The sequence below is a fragment of the Salmo salar genome, chromosome 12 (genome assembly GCF_965601325.2).
Source record: "Salmo salar chromosome 12, fSalSal1, whole genome shotgun sequence".
In the NCBI taxonomy this organism is placed as follows: domain Eukaryota; kingdom Metazoa; phylum Chordata; class Actinopteri; order Salmoniformes; family Salmonidae; genus Salmo; species Salmo salar.
In genome coordinates, this window is record NC_138302.1 from 70,219,030 (window position 1) to 70,244,970 (window position 25,941).

At 44.3% G+C, this 25,941-nt stretch overlaps 3 protein-coding genes across 8 annotated transcripts in view; 2 read left to right on the forward strand and 1 right to left on the reverse strand.

Annotated features, from left to right (window-relative positions):
- Window positions 1–652: 652 nt before the first annotated feature.
- On the forward strand, window positions 653–7,651 carry sdhb (succinate dehydrogenase complex, subunit B, iron sulfur (Ip)). Its single transcript, NM_001141694.1, is given in 8 exon segments — window positions 653–735; window positions 3,333–3,466; window positions 5,437–5,522; window positions 6,154–6,290; window positions 6,414–6,530; window positions 6,663–6,764; window positions 6,907–7,029; window positions 7,154–7,651. Coding segments are annotated over 8 exon segments (852 nt in total). The 5' UTR covers window positions 653–663; the 3' UTR covers window positions 7,235–7,651.
- Window positions 7,652–8,305: 654 nt separating this feature from the next.
- mfap2 (microfibril associated protein 2) lies at window positions 8,306–13,083 on the forward strand. Of its 2 annotated transcripts, none has more exons than XM_014132915.3 (9): window positions 8,306–8,427; window positions 10,384–10,463; window positions 10,614–10,664; window positions 11,179–11,205; window positions 11,436–11,519; window positions 11,656–11,691; window positions 11,808–11,895; window positions 11,997–12,070; window positions 12,193–13,083. In XM_014132915.3, exons 2-9 carry the CDS (start codon window positions 10,433–10,435, stop codon window positions 12,294–12,296), a joined length of 495 nt encoding a protein of 164 aa, XP_013988390.1. In that variant the 5' UTR covers window positions 8,306–8,427; window positions 10,384–10,432; the 3' UTR covers window positions 12,297–13,083.
- Window positions 13,084–13,154: 71 nt separating this feature from the next.
- crocc (ciliary rootlet coiled-coil, rootletin) overlaps window positions 13,155–25,941 on the reverse strand; it is a 49,702-nt gene continuing 36,915 nt past the window's right edge. For 3 of the 5 annotated variants that reach the window (XM_014132968.3, XM_014132966.2, XM_014132965.2), the window contains exons 36-38: window positions 17,062–17,103; window positions 14,410–14,583; window positions 13,155–14,322 (exon numbers count right to left, since the gene is read on the reverse strand). In XM_014132968.3, the coding sequence (XP_013988443.2) occupies window positions 14,236–14,322; window positions 14,410–14,583; window positions 17,062–17,103 (303 nt within the window). In that variant the 3' untranslated portion in view covers window positions 13,155–14,235. The remainder of the gene's footprint in view (window positions 14,323–14,409; window positions 14,584–17,061; window positions 17,104–25,941) is intronic. The other 2 variants (XM_014132969.2, XM_014132967.2) reach the window with 1 other exon arrangement.

Consider the following 25,941-nt stretch of genomic DNA (forward strand, 5'->3'; position numbering starts at 1 on the left):
TGCCCGATCTGAGGCCCATTTTCCGGCGTCTTTCGTCACGCAAAAGACGTGGATATGGGCCTGTTCCAGTGAAAGCAGGATATCCTTCTCGTCGAACTCGTTAAAGGAAAAGGTTTCTTCCAGTCCGCGATGAGTAATCGCAGTTCTGATGTCCAGAAGTTATTTTTGGTCATAAGAGACAGTAGCAGAAACATTATGTACACAATAAGTAAAAAAAAAAAAAAAAAACAGCTAAACAAAAAAACTAACAAAATAGCACAATTGTTTGGGAGAAGGTAAAACGTTAGCCATGTTCTTTTGCGCCATCTTGATACATTTCCACGTGTTTCCACGTTTATTAGCTTTGCAAAGCGAATTAATGTCCAAATCGTGAAAATAAGACCTGTGCAATGTTGTGCGCAAACTTTCCAACATCATGGCACTTATTTGGAGTCTGGCTCAAGTGGTTTGAAAGCGCGAATATCCGTCGGAAATCCAACCTGAAACTCTTTACCTAGGTGTCAATTTACCCAACCTAATCGCCCTCTATTAGCGCCATATGGCCTTCTGGTGTAACAAAATGCAAATACACTGTCCGTGTGATCGAGGCGTAAAGGAAATACCGCAGTGCATTCTGGTATAGCATATACAGCGAGAGGTCAGAGGAACGTCAGAATCCTCAAGATGTCGGTTGTTTGTCTCTCGTCCTTGGGTCGCTGTAGCGCCGTGGCATTCCGTTCTTCCGCCGGAATGGTGGTAAGGCTGTGTTAAATATGTCTGTGTCCATTTTAACGATTACCTAAACTGAATGTGCTATGTTGATCGTTTCGAACGACATGCGCTTGTCAGCTAGTTATCTAGCTGCTTGCTTCGTCCCTCAACGAACTATTGTTTACTGACCGCTCGTTGCGGAAGCTGCCGTAGCCTGGCGTACTTGATCAACCAAATCTAAACTATTCGGTTTCACCAATATAACGTTTCCAGTCAACGGGCATATTCAGTATCTCCAGGAACAAAACGTACGATTGTGTGGAACGTGTCATTCGCTATCAAATAAGCGTTTTAAACACGCTTTTATCCAGAGTGTCCCATTTGCCGCCTGTGGTGGGTGGGCTGTCATTGTAGTCCATTTTAGACCATGAAGTCACGCGAGAGTAAACTACAACAAAATCTCCCACTTCTACAGCCGGAAAATGGGAGACCCGTGATAACGTGTTTTAAACGCTTATTTGATAGCGAAGGACACATTGAATCGTAAGTGTTGTTCCTGTTGAATATGCCTCTGACTGGAAACGATATTTTTGTGAAACCGAATAGTTTAGATTTAGTTAATCAAGGGTTGATCACACCTACAGCATAATAGCACAAAATAGTATGCAGCATAGATACGGTACCAGTCAAAAGTTGACACACCTACTCATTCCAGGTTTAAAAAAAAAAATACTATTCTACATTGTAGAATAATAGTGAAGATATCAAAACTCTGAAGTAACACATGGAATCATGTAGTAACCAAAAAAGTGTTAAACAAATCAAAATGTATTTTATATTTGAGATTTTTGAAAGTAGCCACCCTTTGCCTTAATGACAGCTTTGCACACTCTTGGCATTCTCTCAACCAGCTTCATGAGGTAGTTACCTGGAATGCATTTCAATTAACAGGTGTGCCTTAAGTTAATTTGTGGAATTTCTTTCCTTAATGCGTTTGAGCCAATCAGCTGTATTGTGATAAGGTAGGGGTGGTATACAGAAGATGGTATTTTTTCCATATTATGGCAAGAACAGCTCAAATAAGTAAAGAGAAACAACATTCCATCATTACTTTAAGACATGAAGGTCAGTCAATGTGGAACATTTCAAGAACTTTGAAAGTTTCTTCAAGTACAGTCGCAAAAACATCAAGCGCTATGATGAAACTGGCTCATGAGGACCGTCACAGGAAAGGAAGACCCAGAGTTACCTCTGCTGCAGAGGATAAGTTCATTAGTTACCAGCCTCAGAAATTGCATCCCAAATAAATGCTTCAGAGTTCAAGTAATACACATTTCAACATCAACTGTTCAGAGGAGACTGCGTGAATCAGGCCTTCATGGTCGAATTGCTGCAAACAAACCATTACTAAAGGACAACCGTAAGAAGAAGAGACTTGCTTGGGCCAAGAAACACGAGCAATGGACATTAGTCTGATTCCTTTGGTCTGATTCCAAGTTTTAGATTTTTGGTTCCAACCGCCGTGTCTTTATGAGACGCAGAGTAGGTGAACGGATGATGTCCACATGTGTGGTTCCCACAGTGAAGCGTGGAGGAGGTGGTGTGGGGGTGCTTTGCTGGTGACACTTAGTGATTTATTTAGAATTCATGGCACACTTAACCAGGAAGGCTACCACAGCATTCTGCAGCGATACACCATCCCATCTGGTTTGCACTTAGTGGGACTATCATTTGTTTTTCAACAAGACAATGGCCTCCACAATCCACCGACCTCAACCCAATTGAGATGATTTGGGATGAGTTGGACCACAGAGTGAAGGAAAAGCAGCCAACAAGTGCTCAGCATATGTGGAAACTCCTTCAAGACTGTTGGAAAAGCATTCCAGGTGAAGTTGGTTAAGAGAATGCCATGTGTGTAATTGCGTGCAGTTGCTGGCGATTCTTTGGATGGAAAAATCTGTAGTTTTGATAAAACAACGACTGAGCTCCAGTCCTCACACACCAGTCACTGGTCAACTCCATTGTAAATCGTTAAGTTTAATCGGCTAGTGTCAGAGCTGACAGTAAGCAAAGACTTGTGAATGTTTTAGCAGCCGCTGCCAAAATAGTACGGTAATGTTAACAGGATGGCCGACTTTGCTTAGTCCTTTTAAAGGCACTTTTGCGCTATTGTTTGATCTTGCTTCATCTCTTTTTTTGTCAATATTTCATATTGTGTCCATTGGAGATAGTGGTATTGTTCACATGTTTAAAATGAAGTAAATACATTATGTGCGTAATGAGTTGGGTTAGTGGTGTAAGGTTAGATGATCCTGTAACTTGATGTTATGTGATCTGTAGGGGGACGGTATGGGAATGGCACAATGTCTGACCTTGCTCCACCGGGTATTACGTTTCCTCTGATGTAGCATCAGCTTACCCTTCCCCATATCCTGACCTCAGATCATTGTCTAGGTGGGGCAACTTCACCCAACTCCCTCAAATACCTTCTATACACCTACTCTCTGTGATGGACTAACGTTAAACTATTCACTCAACACTGTTTCTACAATCATCATACCAGGAACATTGTGTTGTCATTCATGTGGTTTGTTATGACACGCATGGTAGAAGCAGTCCTCACTCACCTGTCTTACTGTTAGGCGGTTCGGTATGCCCAGACAGCAGCGGCCACAGCCCCACAGCCTAGAATCAAGAAGTTCCAGGTGTACCGCTGGGACCCAGACACGGTTGGGGACAAGCCCCGCATGCAGACCTTTGAGATTGACCTCAACACGTAAGTACAGCCCGCCTTATCAACTGCACACTTCCATTAGGTTGTTGGAACAAGGACTTTGTCATTTATTGAACGTTATCACAAACCACGTTTCCATCCACACTTTGTGAGTAAAGTCATGCCGTATAAAAGTATGATGGAAACAGGAAGTGTTGGTAGAATTTTAATAAATGTCGACAGACAATTTTGTTAATTCGACATGGTGGGATATTTTTGTCAGTAAAATTAATTATGCAACAAATTGAGGTGGAAATTATTTATTGTACAATTTCTTGGAAAAGTATGCACAGTTTAGGCTACAGGGTGATGAACTTGATGCTCCTTTCCAATACAGTCGTGGGTGTTAATTTGTATGCTAGTGACATGATGACTGGTGCTTAAGCTGCCAAGAAACAAAAATGATCTTGCTCTTATCCATGTCATCATATAACCTAACCTGTCCAGTGCCCAATTTATCAGCGAACTGTTGTCTCGAGAGCATGCACGAAAAGCAGATTGGTCAAGTTTGCCGTTTGTCACAACAGTTTGTCTGACAACTCTATCGGTAGAGCAAAAAAATGCAATGGAAACCCATTTAACTCCTATTTTATTTATTTGGTACATGAGAACTTAAGAGCGAAAGTGTTTTTATTTTATTTGCTTAACTTCACCACTCACAGCCTTTTATGCCTCTGGTGTGGAAATGCAAAAAAAATTAAATGCACATTTTATCATATTTGAATCTGTCGCAAATTGGATGGAAACCTAGCTACTGTGCTAGATCTGTTCAGTACCGACCTCCCCTTGTATATGGTGGTGATGGAAGACTACCCCTCCTCTAGATTAGACTGGCTGGTCCTGGACAGTGGCATGTTCTGTTGACGTTCATCCTCTTTCATTTAGGAGTTTGCGACTTGGGAGTTACAGACTTCACATGTCTCAAGGCGGCCAACTATATCTCTGGATATAGTTCTCAGAAACAGAAGATCATGTTGCAGTGGCGTTCAGGGCATTGCGTATTAACTCAGATGATGACACTGTTAGAGCGAATCATGGGCACCCTTCATATGGAATTAAGGAAGATAACCCTGATACTCTGGACAGGTTCCCAGTCCTCCTCCTGTTCTTTATCTGTCCAGCCTGATTGGCTCACCTCTGGCAATGAGGCATCGTGACAAAAATACCTTGGTGTACTATCACAAGATCACAGCATGGATATGTATAGTATGTGTCAATCCTGTTGTCATATTTCTTCAGTGTACAGCTGTCAAATCTAATTTTATTTGTCACATGCTTCATAAACTGGTGTAGACTAACAGTGAAATGCTTACTTACAGGCCCATGCCAACATGCAGGGAGAAAGAAAATAGAGAAATAATAGAAAAGTAATAATAAATATACAAAGAGTAACGATAACTTGGCTATATACATGGGGCAGAGAGAACAGTCTATGACTTGGGTGGCTGGATTGTTTGACAATTTTTTTGGGGGGGGCCTTCCTCTGACACTGCCTGGTATAGAGGTCCTGGATGGCAGGGAGCTCGGCCCCAGTGATTTACTGGGTGATCCGCATTACTAGTGTCTTGCGGTCAGATGCCAAGCAGTTGCCATACCAAGCGGTGATGCAGCCAGTCAAGATGCTCTCAATGGCTCAGTTGTACAACTTTCTGAGGATCTGAGGGCCCAAGCCACATTTTTTCCCCCCAGCCACCTGACGACTGTTGGTGTGTGTGCGGACCCTGATAGGTCCTGTGTGTGTGTGTGCGGACCCTGATAGGTCCTGTGTGTGTGTGTGTGCGGACCCTGATAGGTCCTGGTGTGTGTGTGCGGACCCTGATAGGTCCTGTGTGTGTGTGTGCGGACCCTGATAGGTCCTGTGTGTGTGTGTGCGGACCCTGATAGGTCCTGTGTGTGTGTGTGTGCGGACCATGATAGGTCCTGTGTGTCTTAGGAAACAATAAGTTGACTGTCTGCTTCCCTCCTTTCCACAGCTGTGGCCCCATGGTATTAGACGCCCTCATCAAGATCAAGAATGAGATGGACGGCACTCTGACTTTCCGTCGCTCCTGCAGAGAGGGTCAGTGTGGGAAGTGGGGTTAGTTTGGGACACTGATGAATAGATTAAATTGTTGGAATGATTCTAGTAATGAATCACTAAATGTTCTGTGGGGAGTGAGAGAAGAGCTGGGATTAGTGTTCTTAAAGGTTGACTTACTGTATTTCTGTTATGCGAGGGGATTTTAGGTAGCATCAAGGTTGGAAAAAGATTGGAGAAGAGGTTGGGAGTTTGATCCCTGGGCGAGTCATACCAAAGACTGTAAAAATGGGACCCGATGTGTCTGCTTGGCACTCGGCATTAAGGAGATGGATTGGGGGTAAGGCCCTGCAATAGACTAGCGTCCTGTCCAGAGGGTGTAACTTGTACATCAAGTTGCCTCATGCTACAGAAACAGGAGATGGGCTCCTGCTCCTCTGAGCCGTTCCGGCTCACACACACCAAGGCTACTGAGGTTGGAAAGTGTGTCCAGGATGGAATTATCTAAGAACAGGATGTCCAGGGATGATACTAGGGCAGCTTAGTCCTAGTGACTATCCTCAGATGGATATGCTGTAGCCTAGGGAACTCAACACGTGCCAGTTCCTTCTACAACTTCATATAATGTCCAAGGTGAGTAATACAGTGTGTATGTGGGTTTGCTATGGATCAGGTATCTGCGGATCCTGTGCAATGAACATCAATGGAGGCAACACACTGGCCTGCCTCAACAAGATTGACACCAACACCGGCAAGGCTACCAAGATCTACCCTCTGCCACACATGTACGTGGTCAAGGATCTGGTGCCTGTGAGTATCATGACATTCCATACAAGCTCTTCACAACCTGGCTGGATTCCTTTATCCACCATCATGGCTTTCAATGGTAAAAATTGGAGTGGGTTTTGTGATCGAGTTCTGTTTTGGTTGCAGGATATGAGTAATTTCTATGCTCAGTACAAGTCGATCGAGCCCTACCTGAAGAAGAAAGATGAGACAAATGAGGGAAAGGAACAATACCATCAGACTGTGGAGGACAGACAAAAACTGGTACACCCAAAATGACCTTTGTTCAATTAGCATTGAGCATAATTTAGACATATGAACTGAGGGCTGCTATTGTGTCCATTCTGCACTCTTCTCCCTTTCCTCCTCATGACTTGATGTTTCTGTCCCTCCCAGGACGGGCTGTATGAATGTATCCTGTGCGCGTGCTGCAGCACCAGCTGTCCCAGCTACTGGTGGAATGGAGACAAGTACCTGGGACCTGCTGTCCTCATGCAGGTCTGTGTATTTGAGTTTAGACTAGTCTGAGGGAACTTTTTTTGTTTAGAGTTGTTGTATTTTGATCAACGGGACACTGATGGGTGAATGTGTGTATGCACCTTGGCCTGTTTGTGAGCTCACACGTCCGTCCTCCCTCCAGGCCTACCGCTGGATGATCGACTCGCGAGACGAGTTCACAGAGGAGCGTTTGTCCAAGCTGCAGGATCCTTTCTCCCTCTACCGCTGTCACACCATCATGAACTGCACTAAGACCTGCCCCAAGGTAACTTCAGTCTAATAAACAGCACTACTCCCTTCCAAGGGCTAACAGTAAACTTCACTGCTTACTAGCACACTTCTTCTTTCTCATTGTACTCAAATGCACCACCTCTCTCCTACCCTTACAGGGCCTTAACCCAGGGAAGGCGATTGCAGAGATTAAGAAGATGATGGCCACTTACAAGGAGAAGAAATCAGCTACTGCTTGAACCCCCCCCTTATAAATTATACTATAATTAAGATTCCCTACCAGTGGGTTCTGCTGGGCCTGCACACCTGTTAACTTCAACACCTCCACACTCTAGCACTACTGACTGACACTGGACTCCAAGGGCAATGGGTGCATGGTCCACACCGGATTGGTGTGTGTGTGTACACTAGCGTGTGTTTGTGTGTAAGAGAGAATGCATGGGTGCATACTGTATGTGAGACTTGACCCACTGACTTAAAATGGTGCATTCCTTAGTTCATATACCCATTGTTTGGTCTCGTAGGTGTGTGTGTGTGGGGGTGGGTTTGAGTTCAGAATGTGATGGATTCACAGATATTAAATATGTATATGATCTGCAGCTCTTCCGTCATACCTATATCTATCAGGACTCTGCTTGTAATAAATCAAATGCTTTAATGCTTGTCATTGTTTGCCTTGTTGTTACGCCTGCTTCTGAACAGATGTCTCTTTCACTTTATTTCTTTAGTAATAGTTATCACCTCTCGGCTTTATCAGCACCTTCATTGAGTGGTGGGATTCTTTGTACAGCATTTGAATGGTGATGGGTTTTTAGGATCAGCTAAATACTCAAAATAAAAAAAATACTGAACGTGTGCTACAGTGGGTAGCGCCGTAATTTCAATCTATATCCTCTAGGTGTCAGTCTTTCACATACTTAACTGGAGTTGAGTGAAAAGGAAGAACAAGGACGCTGTCCAAAAAAAGCCCCTTCAGTGTACGCAATTTGGCGAGTCTCCCGAAGCCTATTGTTGGGCATGCCATAAATGCACCATGGAAAATTAGTCAATAAAATAGAATCATGAATGTATCTACTATTTTTAAATGGCACAAGTTGTCACACGGTACTGCCCTGCTAATTGATTGTCCCCTATCATGAACAATGACGTGGACAATCAAAATCATACACGAAAAATGATATGCCTTGAGATCAATTGTGTGTCTACGGTCTACTGCTTTAAAACATCCCTATTTATCCATCATTGAGGGTTAGGGGGTTTATGTGCAGTCAGTGCCATGGTCTTCTGTCTGGTTGGTGGGGGTCGGCGAGGTGACCGACAGAGGCGGGAGAGGGGGCTTGAAGGCGGGGCGCTACAATGTGGCGTTCGGTCAGAAGTTGCTGAAGACGGATGCATGAGACTTGCGGATCGCCGGAGCTAAATTCAAATAGAGGTAAGAACTGCAAGTTGTTTAAATTAATATATTTAAATATGAAATAATTGCAGTATTCACATGTATTTGTAAGCATGTCAGCTTATTTTGATTACTTTGAATTTTGACCATTAATCAAAGACCAGGGAGTTGGGCTACATTTCTTAACGTTTACCATGTGTCAGAGTGGTGTGGATTTTTGATCACTTATCAATTATTTGAAATATGCATATTTGTATCCATCATCAGTATCGCGTTATAGGCCTACCTAAAGAAAACTATAAAATACAAAGTCTACAAGTTCAATAATAGCATGCAAGCAGTGGTGACCTGTCAACTAAACTGATTGTCTTTTACAATTCACGACATGATTGGGCCTCATATGTAGTTATTCAACAGGTACTTAAATCTTTCATTTATTCAGATTGTTATAGGTTGACATGAGGTTGTCTGTTGTCTGTTTACACAGTTGTGGAGAATGGGGCAATCTGCAATCCAGGGGGTGGGGTTATAGCTGGGGGCAATGACAATACAATGGAGAGGGGCTGGCCAACATAAATAAAATGAGAGGACAAGGGAGAAAAAGAATGCGGACTAATGGGGGGTTGTTAAGAGGAGAGGGGGAGGAGATTGGAGGCAGGGGAAGAGATGGAGAGAGAAATCAAATGTTTTTACATAGTGCTTGAAAACACAAACTGTGTTTAGTAGGAGGAGGCATGAAGAGAGGGAGCTCTCCCTCTTCATGTTTGCATTGTTCCCAAGTCCCCATTCTTTGGGGGAGGGGGTCAGTTAGGGCTGGGGAGGGGGGGGGGGGAAATGGGGTTGAGGAGGAGGGTGTAATAGCTCCCAGATGTGTGCTGTGAAAACATATGGTTTCCGATAGCCACTGGGATGCACAAGAGGAATATCTGAACACACACACACTTTGGTGACATATACCTTCATACATACACGTACACTCTGAAACACTACAGCCAGACCTCATAGTATGAAACCTTAAATGTGATGATACTCACACATACACACACTGATGATCACATGATGGCACACTCAGTGCACAAAAAACACACAAGCTAGACTGTCTGATTGTGTGCAGTACAGAAGGGGAGAAGTATTTGTTCATTCCACAAGGAAAGTAGCCTAATATTGTGGTCTGCACAGTTACTTATAAGCAGTCTAGTTAGAAAAACTGTTCTCTGTGCCAATTGTTCCCAACTGAATGTGAGTTGTTGCCGTTTATAAATGGTTTATGAACTTTACCGTGCCATTGTCATGTACTTGAAAACTGTAATAAGCATTGGAGGGGGGTCTTATTGCAGCAGAGTACTGCTATCCTCTGAGAATACAGTCCTCTCTCTCTCTTCACTAATGCCCCCTTCCTCACTCTCTCTCTCTCTCTGTCTTTTTGGCGTGGCATACAGTGGTCATACTGTACGAACTCAACCTGGCCAGCTCTCTGCTTGTTAGAGAGAGAGGAGTAGAGAGGGGGAGGGGTTCAGGGAAATGACAAGAGAGGGCGACATAGAGGAAATGAGAGACGTGGAGAGAGGAATATGGAAGATGGGGAGAGAAGGAGGGGTGGGGTGGAGGGGCTCAGTGGTTCTTTTCCTGGAATTTAGCCCCTGGTCTGTCTGCTTTAGAGTGTTTCGTAGTGGAATGGAGAAAAGGAGAAAAACAGAGGGATTGTTAAGAAAGACAGACACATTCTTGCTGTCAAAGTTTTCCTTTTTTCCCCTGACTGTTTGGGGCCAGGGGAGGGCAGAGTGGAGGGTAAAAGAGAGAGGGAAGAGGTGAGGTCAGAATGCAGGATAGCAGAGAGATGGAAGGGAAAAGACAAGAGTCCCATGGGTAAAAGACTGTCACAGTTGGGAGTCTGAAAAACGACACAGAAATACATCTATGACACTGCGTAGACTATGTAACAGATGTGTGTTTCTGTATCACTTGGAATCAGTAACCCTTTGAAAATGTATACAGTCTTCTCTCTCCTCCTCAGTGTCAGTCTACCTCCACACAGACAGCGATCATGAGAGTCCTCCTACTGCTCTCCATGCCAGGTGAGTCCAGCACAGTCACACTGAACACTGCATAATATACACAACACTCGAATGTACACAAAACAGTAGACTAACCCAATAAACATTCTATACAACAAAACACTTGTCCAGCACCTTTGCCTAAACATTTAGGCAACTTTGCCTCAACAGTCCTCCTGCTAGCTCAGCCCCCCCTCTACCAAGAACCATTTCCTTTCCTGGGTGAGTTCATCCATGTCATTATTACACTGTTTGTCCACGTGTACAAACACACCGTGACTCAGTACTGTCTCTTCACGTGGGCATTATTTCATGTCTTTTGCCTACCCACCCCAAGAGTATTCCATGTCAAATTTACCATTTTACCCGGTAGATGGAAACATTGAATGTCCTGTGTATTGTAATTTGTCTATTGTAAATACTTCAATGACCACTTACTATGTCAGCATTTGCTAACATCTTGAATATGAAGTCATGCACAAAGACAATCTACCGTACATTTCCTCCCAATTTTAAAAGCAGGTGGTCGATGTTATATTCTTGCAAGACTTGCAACGTTTTATGCGAAATCCCCACTGTGCTTGAGAAGATCTGTTATTCATCTGTCACACATAAAGGGTTGCTTGCCTGTCTGTCAGCCTGCCTGCTGTACATTTATCACAATGTATTTATCAGCATTTATCAGTCAATGTAAAAACGGAATATCTCATACTGTGCCTTTAATTTTGCTTCACAGAGGACTATGGCCCTGATTATTTCCCAGGTAAGATACTGTGTGATCTTGTTACCTATTCTACTCCTGTAGTATCATTAGTTTTGATAGACTGATGTAGAGAGCTTCTTTGCCCATTGGTGATGTACTGAAAGTCCCGCTCAGTACCTCATTTTCCTTGAGAGAATTCAGCAATTCCCTTGTTGCTCTCCATCTCTCTCTCCCTCTTCTTCTTGCTCTCTTTTTCTCCCTCTTCTTCTCTCTTCACCCCTCCCTATCAGATAATCCTGACACGGATGTCCAGCAGCAGGTTCTGTTAAAGGTTCCCCAAACGTTGCCTGGTCCCGAACGTCCTGGTCTGTTTGGTACTCACACCTTTCATTATCTACTATTCAACATTTATTATCAACTGGTATGTTCAACATCTATATCCGCTGTCCTGTTCTTCTGTCGTATTAGCAGGGTTATTCCATTCAAATGTTAGTTTCTGATTTGTTTCAGCGCAAGAGACAGAGCCCACAGAACCTGGCCCCCTAGGTAAAAAACAGCGAGGGAGGGTCCGTGTGTATAGTTGTTGATGGATGACTGACTTGGACTATTATGCTGTGTGTAGATGATTGTGTTGGATGGCTCATATGTTTTGTGTTGTGTAGATTGTCGAGAGGAGCAGTACCCCTGTACCAGACTCTACTCTGTTCACAAACCATGCAAACAGTGTCTGAATAGCCTCTGCTTCTACAGGTCTGATATTGCACACCAAACCCTTAACTTATCTTGTTATCATGATAGCATTGAACATGGATTATAAAGTGTTCAACATCACACCGTTCCTCTCTCCTCAGCTTGCGAAGGGTGTATGTGATCAACAAGGAGGTGTGTGTCAGGACTGTGTGTGCGCATGAAGAGCTGCTAAGAGGTGAGGTGTTCTTGTATACGATGCACATCCAGCTGTCCCCACTAAAGAAACACACACACCCGTTCAGTTTTGTATTCACCTCTGTGAAGGACAAAACCTGTAACACTTCTCTCTCTCTGTAGCTGACATGTGCCGTGACCAGTTCTCTCGTTGTGGTGTAGCTGCGGTGAGTGGCCAGTGTGGGTCACTGGGGAGCAGCTGTGGGAAGAGCTGTGGAGGGTGTTGAGAACATGGGGCACATCAGAGAACACCAGCCCAAATACTGCCACATCTCTAGGGTCCACATCCCACCTCCTTCCCATCCCATTTTCTGTTTAATCTTTGACTGTATTCCACATACTTTTTGGTACCAAAGAACTCCCATGTTTCTTCTCGTCTCTCCTCCCTTTCAGAATTACATACATAATGAGAAGTGGGATCAGTAGAACGTGTGTATGGATAAATATATATATTCTTTTATACTCAACAGAACATTGATGACTGTATAACGTCACTGGTGCTATAAAATCACTACCACACTGGTGCTAAGGAATGGAAATCAGCAATCAGAGAGGCACATAAAAAAGCAACATTTGTATCTTGTTTTTTCTGCCTAATTTTACCCTATATTCTAAATCATTGTGTGATGTTTGTTGTTTACTATACCTGTGTTGAAAAGCAGTCATAGTAATGACGGGACAGCCAGAGTGACAGCTACTGCTTACTGACCTCAACAACAGAGGCATTAGCAAAACTCAGTCATCCATAACCATCCCACTGCCTTGGCACTGACTGGGTGGCAAGCAGCGACAATCAGACTTGAAGAGACGGGTGCTGACCCCTGACCTCTCGAGTGTTATTGTGTAACATGGTCAACGTGACTAGAGCTACATTGGCTGGTGACCTTGCATAGGTTCACATCTCAGTGGCAAGAAGTGCTTTGAAAAGGCTGCTCACAAATTGTTACTGTACTACTGCTTTGTAAAACCCTTTCATTATACTGGAGAAAAAAATAAATGTTTTTTTTACTACAACTTTACCTTGGTGTGACTAATTCTGATGAGTTGGATTGTTTGTGCTTTATGTGGATCAAACAAACAAGCAGTGTAGTCAAAGATTCTTTATCAACATTAATTTCTTACAGATACACAACTGTTCTCTCGTTTCAATTCCCTTACAAACATGATTGATGCATGTGCTTCCATCCTCTAAACATCATCCTGATAACTATCATAAATGTACCTCGATATGTGCTATTCCTAGTTAGTTACAAGTATATCAATCTAAATTCACAAACTGATATACATAACTATTTAACAGTCTTATGGCTTGGGAGTAGAATCTGTTCAGGGTCCTGTTGCGTCCAGACTTTGTGCATCGGTACTGCTTGTCATGTGGTAGCAGAGAGAACCGTTTGACTTGGCTGGCTGAATTGTTTGACAATTTTTTGGGGCCTTCCTCTGACACCGCCTGGTATAGAGGTCCTAGATAGCAGGGAGCTTGGCCCCAGTGATTTACTGGGCGATCCACACTGCTCTGTGTAGCGCCTTGCGGTCAGATGCCAAGCAGTTGCCATACCAAGCGGTGATGCAGCCAGTCAAGATGCTCTCAATGGCTCAGCTGTACAACTTTCTGAGGATCTGAGGGCCCAAGCCACATTTTCTCAGCCTCCTGAGGGGAAGACGCGTCGTCGTGCCCTCTTCACGACTTGGTGCGTGTGGACCATGATAGATCCTGTGTGTTTGTATATCACAAACTGATATACATAAATGTCACATCATTTGCTCTACATATAATAGTGTCTATTTGTCCAGACAAAATAGTTGGTTCAATCTCAACCAAATACTAGCAAGATGGACAGTACAGTAGTTCCTTCATATGGCCGATCAATTTGTTGCCTAGTGCTCAAACAGTGACTCAGACTCAGTTCTCCCTTTGTATTCTGTTCTGCTGGTGTGTGTGTGTGGGAGGGAATCCAGGCCAACTGTATACTGGCAGCTGAGGATCTCATTCCTCCTCTGTTGTACTGGATTACACTTCTATCATCCAGTCTCCTCCTGTGGTATCGCTGACTTTCTCCCTGAGTAGGAGAGGCGTGTGTCAAATCATAGGAGATGATGATTGGATATTGGTTCTTGGAGCTGTTAGTGGGCTGTAGTACCCATGGAGGGACACAGGTGAACTGCTCAGTTCCCCCCAGACATCAGGGAGGTGGGTAGAGATGGCTGCCTCCGCCTCATCTCCTGCTGCAGCTGCTCCTTCAGAGTGGATACCTGTGGGACGGACAAACAGACAGACGAGGTCAGGGACAGACATTAAGGGTATGTCTTCTTGCCCTTTGACCTCATGGCTGTATCTACCTGCTCCTCCAGCCCTTTGACCCGGTGGCGGTGGGCTCTCTCCCGGGCGGCCAGGGTCCTCTCTGCCTCCCTCTGGGCGACCCTCAGTCTCTCCGCCTCACGCATCACCTCGTCACGCTGCCTCACAGAGCTCTCACTCACATTGTGGGACTGCTCCATCTCAGCCAGCTGGGCCTGGATATACAGAGAAATAAATATACACAGATAAAGTGTTAGTCACTGGGCCACAGCAAGTCACAGTGTTAGTGACATGGTTTCACACTGACAAACTCAAATCCCAGACAGAGACATGTCTCAGTGTTAACAACACAGGGTTGGGGTTGTTTTCTAGACACTAACAAGAGGTATGTCAACACTACATGGGATACCATAAACACACAGCTGGTGGGGCTGGGAGAGGTCTGACGACAAATGGTTAATAGCCCGTCTGTGGTGGTCACTTGACGTCTGCTTCTTGATTGGCTGACACAATAAAAGGAAAAGCTATTCTCATGGTTCACATGCATGACCTTGATAAATTAATCTGTTGACGAAGGATTGAAAGAGAATTTAAAATGGACTAATCAGTAATAAACAGTGCCTTCGGAAAGTATTCAAACCCTAAGACTTTTTCCACATTTTGTTATGTTACAGCCTTATTCTAAAATGGATTTAAAAAAAATCCTCAGCAATCGACACACAATACCCCATAATGACAAAGCAAAAACAGGTTTTTAGACATTTTTGCAAATGTATTTGAAAATAAAAAACAAAAATACATTATTTACATAAGTATTCAGACCCTTTGCTATGAGACTCAAAATTGAGCTCAGGTGCCTCCTGTTTCCATTGATCATCCAGGTACAGATCTGGGGAAGGGTACCAACAAATGTCTACAGCATTGAAGGTCCCCAAGAACACAGTGGCCTCCATCATTCTTAAATGCAAGACGTTTGGAACCACCAAGACTCTTCCTAGAGCTGGCCGCCTGGCCAAACTGAGCAATCAGGGGAGAAGGGCCTTGGTCAGGGAGGTGACCAAGAACCCGATGGTCACTCTGACAGAGCTCTAGAGTTCCTTTGTGGAGATGGGAGGACCTTCCAGAAGGACAACCATCTCTGCAGCACTCCACCAATCAGGCCTTTATGGTAGAGTGGCCAGACGGAAGCCACTCCTCAGTAAAAGGCACATGACAGCCTGCTTGGAGTTTCCCGAAAGGCACCTAAAGACTCTCAGACCATGAGAAACAAGATTCTCTGGTCCGATGAAACCAGGATGGAACTCTTTGACCTGAATGCCAAGCGTCACTTCTGGAGGAAACCTGGCACCATCCCTACGGTGAAGCATGGTGGTGACAGCATCCTGCTATGGGGATGTTTTTCAGCGGAAGGGACTGGGAGACTAGTCAGGATCGAGGCAAAGATGAATGGATAAAGTACAGAGAGATCCTTGATGAAAGCCTGCTCCAGAGCGCTCAGGACCTCAGACTGGGGTGAAGGTTCACCTTCTAACAGGACAACGACCCTAAGCACACAGACAAGACTACACAGGAGTAGCTTTGGGACAAATCTCTGAATGTCCTTGAGTGGCCCAACCAGAGTCCGGACTTGAACCCGATAAAACATCTCTGGAGAGACCTGAAAATAGCTGTGCAGCAACGCTCCCCTTCCAACCTGACATACTTTGAGAGGATCTGCAGAGAAGAATGGGAGAAACTCCCCAAATACAGGTGTGCCAAGCTTGTAGCATCATACCCAAGAAGACTCTAGGCTGTAATCACTGCCAAAGGTGCTTCAACAAAGTACTGAGTTAAGGGTCTGAATACTTATGTAAATGTATGTATCCGTTTTTTATTTGGAAAAAATAAGCAAACATTTCTCAAATCATGTATTTGCTTTGTCATTATGGGTTATTGTGTGTAAACCGATGAGGGAAAAAAACGATTTAATCCATTTTAGAATAAGGCTGTAACCTACCAAAATGTGGAAAAAGTAAATGGGTCTGAATACTTTCCAAAGGCATCGTATGCTGAATAGTAGCCTCTTAAAAATGAAATCAAAAGTAAATGAAAACCCACAGAACACTATTCAACAGTGCCCTCCTAGCTAGGCTATATCATGTAGTTTTCATACTAAATGTATTTTCAACAAGCTGTGCACGTTCTTGTAAAACTTTCTTAACTTCCTCCGTAACAGAAACCATAGGGGTCCAGATCAAGAACAAACAAGCCAAACAATTCTGCTCAACATTAGGTGTCTAACTAGCAGCAGATGCATTCAGAGCCAGAGGGCCCGGGGCTACAGCCATTTTGTACTGATCCCAACTCACTTAAGCCTGCATGAGGTTTCATTTGGCTGCCTTTAAAGGGAGCTCAGGGAACAACAGAAAGGCGCTGTGGGAGGGTTAAACTAATGAAAAAGAATGTACAATAATCTGCAACAAAAGCACTGTCTCGCCTGACTAACCCCTCACTTACCTGAACTGAGAATTTCAGAGTAAAAACTACCAAGAAGAACACACTAGCCTCGTCTTCTATTACAGGACATTCTGCTTATAGTGATAGAGGTTATGGTGATCAACTGCTTATAGTGTTAAAATTGTTCTGCATGGATTTGATCACTCAAAGAGGAGTGCACTGACTGTATAACAATCACTGGAGAAATAGACACTCACCATAGAAAAAGTGATCTTCTTTCTTACATCCACCAACTCCTCCTTCCACAAAGCAGCCAAATAAAGAATAAACACCTCCAACATCAGCCAATCACGTCAGTAAATGAGGTTTGTTATTGTGGTTTGACTATGAGATAAGTGGGGGAGAGGTTAAGTCTATTGGACCTGACTTTGATGAATGCTGGGCATTATCAAATGATTCAAATTGCTATTCTGAGTTTGACCCCAGAAAAAGACTGGCGGGTGACTAGGGAAAATGGTAATATAAATAATGAGTATCTCATTACCATATTCCAGATACAGTTCATGGCCTTTTTGGTCTCAAACTGAATTTGTTGTGATACTGACCCACACAGAAAACCAACTGACTGACAATTAACTAAAGGCTGAATGAATAACTCAATCTTGACTCCTTTGATAATTCTGCCAAAGGGGAAATAAGCAGAATGACAAACTCAAATGCTGAAACTGAACTAGGGCTGGGTGATGGTATGGAGGTATATGATGTTTATGAATAATAAAATCAGCAAAAAAAGAAATGTCCCTTTTTCAGCACCCTGTCTTTCAAAGATAATTTGTAAAAATCCAAATAACTTCACAGATCGTCATTGTAAAGGGTTTAAACACTGTTTCCCATGCTTGTTCAATGAACCACAAACAATTAATGAACATGCACCTGTGGAACGGTCGTTAAGACACTAACAGCTTACAGACGGTAGGCAATTAAGGTCACAGTTATGAAAACTTAGGACACTAAAGAGGCCTTTCTACTGACTCTGAAAAACACCAAAATAAAGATGCCCAGGGTCCCTGCTCATCTGCGTGAACGTGCCTTAGGCATGCTGCAAGGAGGCATGAGGACTGCAGATGTGGCCAGGGCAATAAATTGCAATGTCTGTACTGAGACGCCTAAGACAGCACTACAGAGAGACAGGACGGACAGCTGATCATCCTCGCAGTGGCAGACCATGTGTAACAACACCTGCACAGGATCGGTACATCCGAACGTCACACGTGCGGGACAGGTACAGGATGGCAACAACAACTGCCTGAATTACACCAGGAACGCACAATCCCTCCATCAGTGCTCAGACTGTCTGCAAAAGGCTGAGAGAGGCTGGACTGAGGGCTTGTAGGCCTGTTGTAAGGCAGGTCCTCACCAGGCATCACCGACAACAATGTTGTCTATGGGCACAAACCCACTTTCACTGGACCAGACAGAACTGGCAAAAAGTGCTCTTCACTGACGAGTCGTGGTTTTGTCTCACCAGGGGTGATGGTCAGATTCACGTTTATCGTCGAAGGAATGAGCGTTACACCGAGGCCTGTACTCTGGAGGGGGATCGATTTGGAGGTGGAGGGTCCGTCATGGTCTGGGGCGGTGTGTCACAGCATCATCGGACTGAGTTTGTTGTTTTTGCAGGCAATCTCAACGCTGTGCGTTACAGGGAAGACATCCTCCTCCCTCATGTGGTACACTTCCTGCAGGCTCATCCTGACATAACCTCCAGCATGACAATGCCACCAGCCATTCTGCTCGTTTTGTGCGTGATTTCCTGCAAGACAGGAATGTCAGTGTTCTGCTATGGTCAGCAAAGAGCCTGGATCTCAATCCCATTGAGCACGTCTGGGACCTGTTGGATCGGAGGGTGAAGGCTAGGGCCAATCCCCCAGAAATGTCCGGGAACTTGCAGGTGCCTTGGTGGAAGAGTAGGGTAACATCTCACAGCAAGAATTGGCAAATCTGGTGCAGTCCATGAGAAGGAGATGCACTGCAGGACTTAATGCAGCTGGTGGCCACACCAGATACTGACTGTTACTTTTGATTTTGACCCCCCCTTTGTTCAGGGACACATTATTCCATTTCTGTTAGTCACATGTCTGTGGAACTTGTTCAGTTTGTCTCAGTTGTTGAATCTTATGTTCATACAAATATTTCCACATGTTAAGTTTGCTGAAAATAAACACAGTTGACAGTGAGAGGACGTTTCTTTTTTTGCTGAGTTCACAAGTTCTAAATATGTTTTATGAGTAGTGCAACTTGTCATTTAATTTAGCAATGTATACAAATATTGTTATAGAATCCATACCGGTATGTGGATCAATAACGGTATTTATGATATACCACCTAGCTCTAAACTGAATCCACATTTTCTCTCCTGTCACCTTTCAGACAAGCGTGAAATCAACAGCAGCTGAGGAAATACACTCACTGGTAGTGCTCAACATGGTCAATGTCACCTCACTATTATCTTAAAGTTAGCCTTCCTTTGTCTGACCCAATGGTCTCCACATAAAAGTTTCCAAGTCTTAACAGTTGGGGTTGTCCCACTTGCTGAAGGTTAGGGAGTCTCAGTGTTTCTCCAATGCCTGTATCGCTCTGCCTACCTGTATCAGTGCTATGTGTCTCTGTATTTCTGTAGCAGTGCTATGTGTCTCTGTATTTCTGTCTACCTGTAGCAGTGCTATGTGTCTCTGTATCTCTGTCTACCCGTAGCAGTGCTATGTGTCTCTAAGCATCTCTCTGCCTACCTGTAGCAGTGCTATGTGTCTCCGTATCTCTGTCTACCTGTAGCAGTGCTATCTGTCTCTGTATCTCTGTCTACCTGTAACAGTGCTATGTGTCTCTGTATCTCTGTATCAGTGCTATGTGTCTCTGTGTCTCCTGCCTACCTGTATCAGTGCTATGTGTCTCTGTATCTCTGTCTACCTGTAGCAGTGCTATGTGTCTCTGTATCTCTGTCTACCTGTAACAGTGCTATGTGTCTCTGTATCTCTGTCTACCTGTAGCAGTGCTATGTGTCTCTGTATCTCTGTCTACCTGTAGCAGTGCTATGTGTCTCTGTATCTCTGTCTACCTGTAGCAGTGCTATGTGTCTCTGTATCTCTGTCTACCTGTAGCAGTGCTATGTGTCTCTGTATCTCTCTGTCTACCTGTAGCAGTGCTATGTGTCTCTGTATCTCTCTGTCTACCTGTAGCAGTGCTATGTGTCTCTGTATCTCTGTATCAGTGCTATGTGTCTCTGTATCTCTGTCTACCTGTAGCAGTGCTATGTGTCTCTGTATCTCTGTCTACCTGTAGCAGTGCTATGTGTCTCTGTATCTCTGTCTACCTGTATCAGTGCTATGTGTCTCTGTATCTCTGTCTACCTGTAGCAGTGCTATGTGTCTCTGTATCTCTGTCTACCTGTAGCAGTGCTATGTGTCTCTGTATCTCTGTCTACCTGTAGCAGTGCTATGTCTCTCTGTCTACCTGTAGCAGTGCTATGTGTCTCTGTATCTCTGTCTACCTGTAGCAGTGCTATGTGTCTCTGTATCTCTGTACCGTCAGTGCTATCTGTCTCTGTATCTCTGTCTACCTGTATCAGTGCTATCTGTCTCTGTATCTCTGTCTACCTGTATCAGTGCTATGTGTCTCTGTATCTCTGTCTACCTGTAGCAGTGCTATGTGTCTCTGTATCTCTGTCTACCTGTATCAGTGCTATGTGTCTCTGTATCTCTGTCTACCTGTATCAGTGCTATGTGTCTCTGTATCTCTGTCTACCTGTAGCAGTGCTATGTATCTCTGTATCTCTGTCTACCTGTAGCAGTGCTATGTATCTCTGTATCTCTCTGTCTACATGTAGCAGTGCTATGTCTCTCTGTCTACCTGTAGCAGTGCTATGTATCTCTGTATCTCTCTGTCTACATGTAGCAGTGCTATGTCTCTCTGTATCTCTGTCTACCTGTAGCAGTGCTATGTGTCTCTGTATCTCTGTCTACCTGTAGCAGTGCTATGTGTCTCTGTATCTCTGTCTACCTGTAGCAATGCTATGTGTCTCTGTCTACCTGTAGCAGTGCTATGTCTCTCTGCATCTCTCTGTCTACCTGTAGCAGTGCTATGTGTCTCTGTATCTCTGTCTACCTGTAGCAGTGCTATGTGTCTCTGTATCTCTGTCTACCTGTAGCAATGCTATGTGTCTCTGTCTACCTGTATCAGTGCTATGTCTCTCTGCATCTCTCTGTCTACCTGTAGCAGTGCTATGTGTCTCTGTATCTCTGTATCAGTGCTATGTGTCTCTGTGTCTCACGCCTACCTGTATCAGTGCTATGTGTCTCTGTATCTCTGTCTACCTGTAACAGTGCTATGTGTCTCCGTGTCTCTGTCTACCTGTAGCAGTGCTATGTGTCTCTGTATCTCTGTCTACCTGTAGCAGTGCTATGTGTCTCTGTAGCAGTGCTATGTGTCTCTGCATCTCTCTGTCTACCTGTATCAGTGCTATGTGTCTCTGTATCTCTGTCTACCTGTAGCAGTGCTATGTGTCTCTGTATCTCTGTCTACCTGTATCAGTGCTATGTGTCTCTGTATCTCTCTGTCTACCTGTAGCAGTGCTATGTGTCTCTGTATCAGTGCTATGTGTCTCTGTATCTCTGTCTACCTGTAGCAGTGCTATGTATCTCTGTATCTCTGCCTACCTGTATCAGTGCTATGTGTCTCCGTATCTCTGTCTACCTGTAGCAGTGCTATGTGTCTCTGTATCTCTCTGTCTACCTGTAGCAGTGCTATGTGTCTCTGTATCTCTGTATCAGTGCTATGTGTCTCTGTATCTCTGTCTACCTGTAGCAGTGCTATGTGTCTCTGTTTCTCTGTCTACCCGTAGCAGTGCTATGTGTCTCTGTATCTCTGCTATGTGTCTCTGTATCTCTGTCTACCTGTAGCAGTGCTATGTGTCTCTGTATCTCTGTCTACCTGTAGCAGTGCTATGTGTCTCTGTATCTCTGTCTACCTGTAACAGTGCTATCTGTCTCTGTATCTCTGTCTACCTGTAGCAGTGCTATGTGTCTCTGTATCTCTGTCTACCTGTATCAGTGCTATGTGTCTCTGTATCTCTGTCTACCTGTAGCAGTGCTATGTGTCTCTGTATCTCTGTCTACCTGTAGCAGTGCTATGTGTCTCTGTATCTCTGTATCAGTGCTATGTGTCTCTGTATCTCTGTCTACCTGTAGCAGTGCTATGTGTCTCTGTATCTCTGTCTACCTGTAGCAGTGCTATGTGTCTCTGTATCTCTGTCTACCTGTATCAGTGCTATGTGTCTCTGTATCTCTGTCTACCTGTAGCAGTGCTATGTGTCTCTGTATCTCTGTCTACCTGTAGCAGTGCTATGTGTCTCTGTATCTCTGTCTACCTGTAGCAGTGCTATGTGTCTCTGTTTCTCTGTCTACCCGTAGCAGTGCTATGTGTCTCTGTATCTCTGCTATGTGTCTCTGTATCTCTGTCTACCTGTAGCAGTGCTATGTGTCTCTGTATCTCTGTCTACCTGTAGCAGTGCTATGTGTCTCTGTATCTCTGTCTACCTGTAACAGTGCTATCTGTCTCTGTATCTCTGTCTACATGTAGCAGTGCTATGTGTCTCTGTATCTCTGTATCAGTGCTATGTGTCTCTGTATCTCTGTCTACCTGTAGCAGTGCTATGTGTCTCTGTATCTCTGTCTACCTGTAGCAGTGCTATGTGTCTCTGTATCTCTCTGTCTACCTGTAGCAGTGCTATGTGTCTCTGTATCTCTCTGTCTACCTGTAGCAGTGCTATGTGTCTCTGTATCAGTGCTATGTGTCTCTGTATCTCTGTCTACCTGTAGCAGTGCTATGTGTCTCTGTATCTCTGTCTACCTGTAGCAGTGCTATGTGTCTCTGTATCTCTGTCTACCTGTATCAGTGCTATGTGTCTCTGTATCTCTGTCTACCTGTAGCAGTGCTATGTGTCTCTGTATCTCTGTCTACCTGTAGCAGTGCTATGTGTCTCTGTATCTCTGTCTACCTGTAGCAGTGCTATGTCTCTCTGTCTACCTGTAGCAGTGCTATGTGTCTCTGTATCTCTGTCTACCTGTAGCAGTGCTAAGTGTCTCTGTATCTCTGTATCTCTGTATCAGTGCTATGTGTCTCTGTATCTCTGTCTACCTGTAGCAGTGCTATGTATCTCTGTATCTCTGTCTACCTGTAACAGTGCTATGTGTCTCTGTATCTCTGTATCAGTGCTATCTGTCTCTGTATCTCTGTCTACCTGTATCAGTGCTATCTGTCTCTGTATCTCTGTCTACCTGTAGCAGTGCTATGTGTCTCTGTATCTCTGTCTACCTGTAGCAGTGCTATGTATCTCTGTATCTCTGTCTACCTGTATCAGTGCTATGTGTCTCTGTATCTCTGTCTACCTGTATCAGTGCTATGTGTCTCTGTATCTCTGTCTACCTGTAGCAGTGCTATGTATCTCTGTATCTCTGTCTACCTGTAGCAGTGCTATGTGTCTCTGTATCTCTCTGTCTACATGTAGCAGTGCTATGTCTCTCTGTCTACCTGTAGCAGTGCTATGTATCTCTGTACTCTCTGTCTACCTGTAGCAGTGCTATGTGTCTCTGTATCTCTGTCTACCTGTAGCAGTGCTATGTGTCTCTGTATCTCTGTCTACCTGTAGCAGTGCTATGTGTCTCTGTATCTCTGTCTACCTGTAGCAATGCTATGTGTCTCTGTCTACCTGTAGCAGTGCTATGTCTCTCTGCATCTCTCTGTCTACCTGTAGCAGTGCTATGTGTCTCTGTATCTCTGTATCAGTGCTATGTGTCTCTGTGTCTCCTGCCTACCTGTATCAGTGCTATGTGTCTCTGTATCTCTGTCTACCTGTAACAGTGCTATGTGTCTCCGTATCTCTGTCTACCTGTAGCAGTGCTATGTGTCTCTGTATCTCTGTCTACCTGTAGCAGTGCTATGTGTCTCTGTAGCAGTGCTATGTGTCTCTGCATCTCTCTGTCTACCTGTATCAGTGCTATGTGTCTCTGTATCTCTGTCTACCTGTAGCAGTGCTATGTGTCTCTGTATCTCTGTCTACCTGTATCAGTGCTATGTGTCTCTGTATCTCTCTGTCTACCTGTAGCAGTGCTATGTGTCTCTGTATCTCTGTATCAGTGCTATGTGTCTCTGTATCTCTGTCTACCTGTAGCAGTGCTATGTGTCTCTGTATCTCTGTCTACCTGTAGCAGTGCTATGTGTCTCTGTATCTCTGTCTACCTGTATCAGTGCTATGTGTCTCTGTATCTCTGTCTACCTGTAGCAGTGCTATGTGTTTCTGTATCTCTGTCTACCTGTAGCAGTGCTATGTCTCTCTGTCTACCTGTAGCAGTGCTATGTGTCTCTGTATCTCTGTCTACCTGTAGCAGTGCTATGTGTCTCTGTATCTCTGTATCTCTGTATCACTGCTATGTGTCTCTGTATCTCTGTCTACCTGTAGCAGTGCTATGTATCTCTGTATCTCTGTCTACCTGTAACAGTGCTATCTGTCTCTGTATCTCTGTCTACCTGTATCAGTGCTATCTGTCTCTGTATCTCTGTCTACCTGTAGCAGTGCTATGTGTCTCTGTATCTCTGTCTACCTGTAGCAGTGCTATGTGTCTCTGTATCTCTGTCTACCTGTATCAGTGCTATGTGTCTCTGTATCTCTGTCTACCTGTATCAGTGCTATGTGTCTCTGTATCTCTGTCTACCGGTATCAGTGCTATGTGTCTCTGTATCTCTGTCTACCTGTATCAGTGCTATGTGTCTCTGTATCTCTGTCTACCTGTAGCAGTGCTATGTGTCTCTGTATCTCTGTCTACCTGTAGCAGTGCTATGTATCTCTGTATCTCTCTGTCTACATGTAGCAGTGCTATGTCTCTCTGTCTACCTGTAGCAGTGCTATGTATCTCTGTATCTCTCTGTCTACATGTAGCAGTGCTATGTCTCTCTGTATCTCTGTCTACCTGTAGCAGTGCTATGTGTCTCTGTATCTCTGTCTACCTGTAGCAGTGCTATGTGTCTCTGTATCTCTGTCTACCTGTAGCAGTGCTATGTGTCTCTGTATCTCTGTCTACCTGTAGCAATGCTATGTGTCTCTGTCTACCTGTAGCACTGCTATGTCTCTCTGCATCTCTCTGTCTACCTGTAGCAGTGCTATGTGTCTCTGTATCTCTGTATCAGTGCTATGTGTCTCTGTGTCTCCTGCCTACCTGTATCAGTGCTATGTGTCTCTGTATCTCTGTCTACCTGTAGCAGTGCTATGTGTCTCTGTATCTCTGTCTACCTGTAGCAGTGCTAAGTGTCTCTGTATCTCTGTATCAGTGCTATGTGTCTCTGTATCTCTGTCTACCTGTAGCAGTGCTATGTATCTCTGTATCTCTGTCTACCTGTAACAGTGCTATGTGTCTCTGTATCTCTGTATCAGTGCTATGTGTCTCTGTGTCTCCTGCCTACCTGTATCAGTGCTATGTGTCTCTGTATCTCTGTCTACCTGTAGCAGTGCTATGTGTCTCTGTATCTCTGTCTACCTGTAGCAGTGCTAAGTGTCTCTGTATCTCTGTATCAGTGCTATGTGTCTCTGTATCTCTGTCTACCTGTAGCAGTGCTATGTGTCTCTGTATCTCTGTCTACCTGTAGCAGTGCTATGTGTCTCTGTATCTCTGTCTACCTGTAGCAGTGCTATGTGTCTCTGTATCTCTGTCTACCTGTAGCAGTGCTATGTGTCTCTGTATCTCTGTCTACCTGTAGCAGTGCTATGTCTCTCTGCATCTCTCTGTCTACCTGTAGCAGTGCTATGTGTCTCTGTATCTCTGTATCAGTGCTATGTGTCTCTGTATCTCTCTGTCTACCTGTAACAGTGCTATGTCTCTCTGTGTCTCCTGCCTACCTGTAGCAGTGCTATGTCTCTAAGCATCTCTCTGTCTACCTGTATCAGTGCTATGTGTCTCTGCATCTCTCTGCCTACCTGTAGCAGTGCTATGTCTCTGCATCTCTCTGTCTACCTGTAGCAGTGCTATGTGTCTCTGTATCTCTGTCTACCTGTAGCAGTGCTGTGTCTCTGTGTCTCCTGCCGACCTGTA

Coding starts and splice junctions, on each gene's coding strand:
- mfap2 (XM_014132915.3), top strand. CDS start 10,433: ATGAGAGTCCTCCTACTGCTCTCCATGCCAG. Junction 11,520..11,655: donor CGAACGTCCTGGTCTGTTTG/GTACTCACACCT, acceptor GATTTGTTTCAG/CGCAAGAGACAGAGCCCACA. Junction 12,071..12,192: donor GCATGAAGAGCTGCTAAGAG/GTGAGGTGTTCT, acceptor CTCTCTCTGTAG/CTGACATGTGCCGTGACCAG.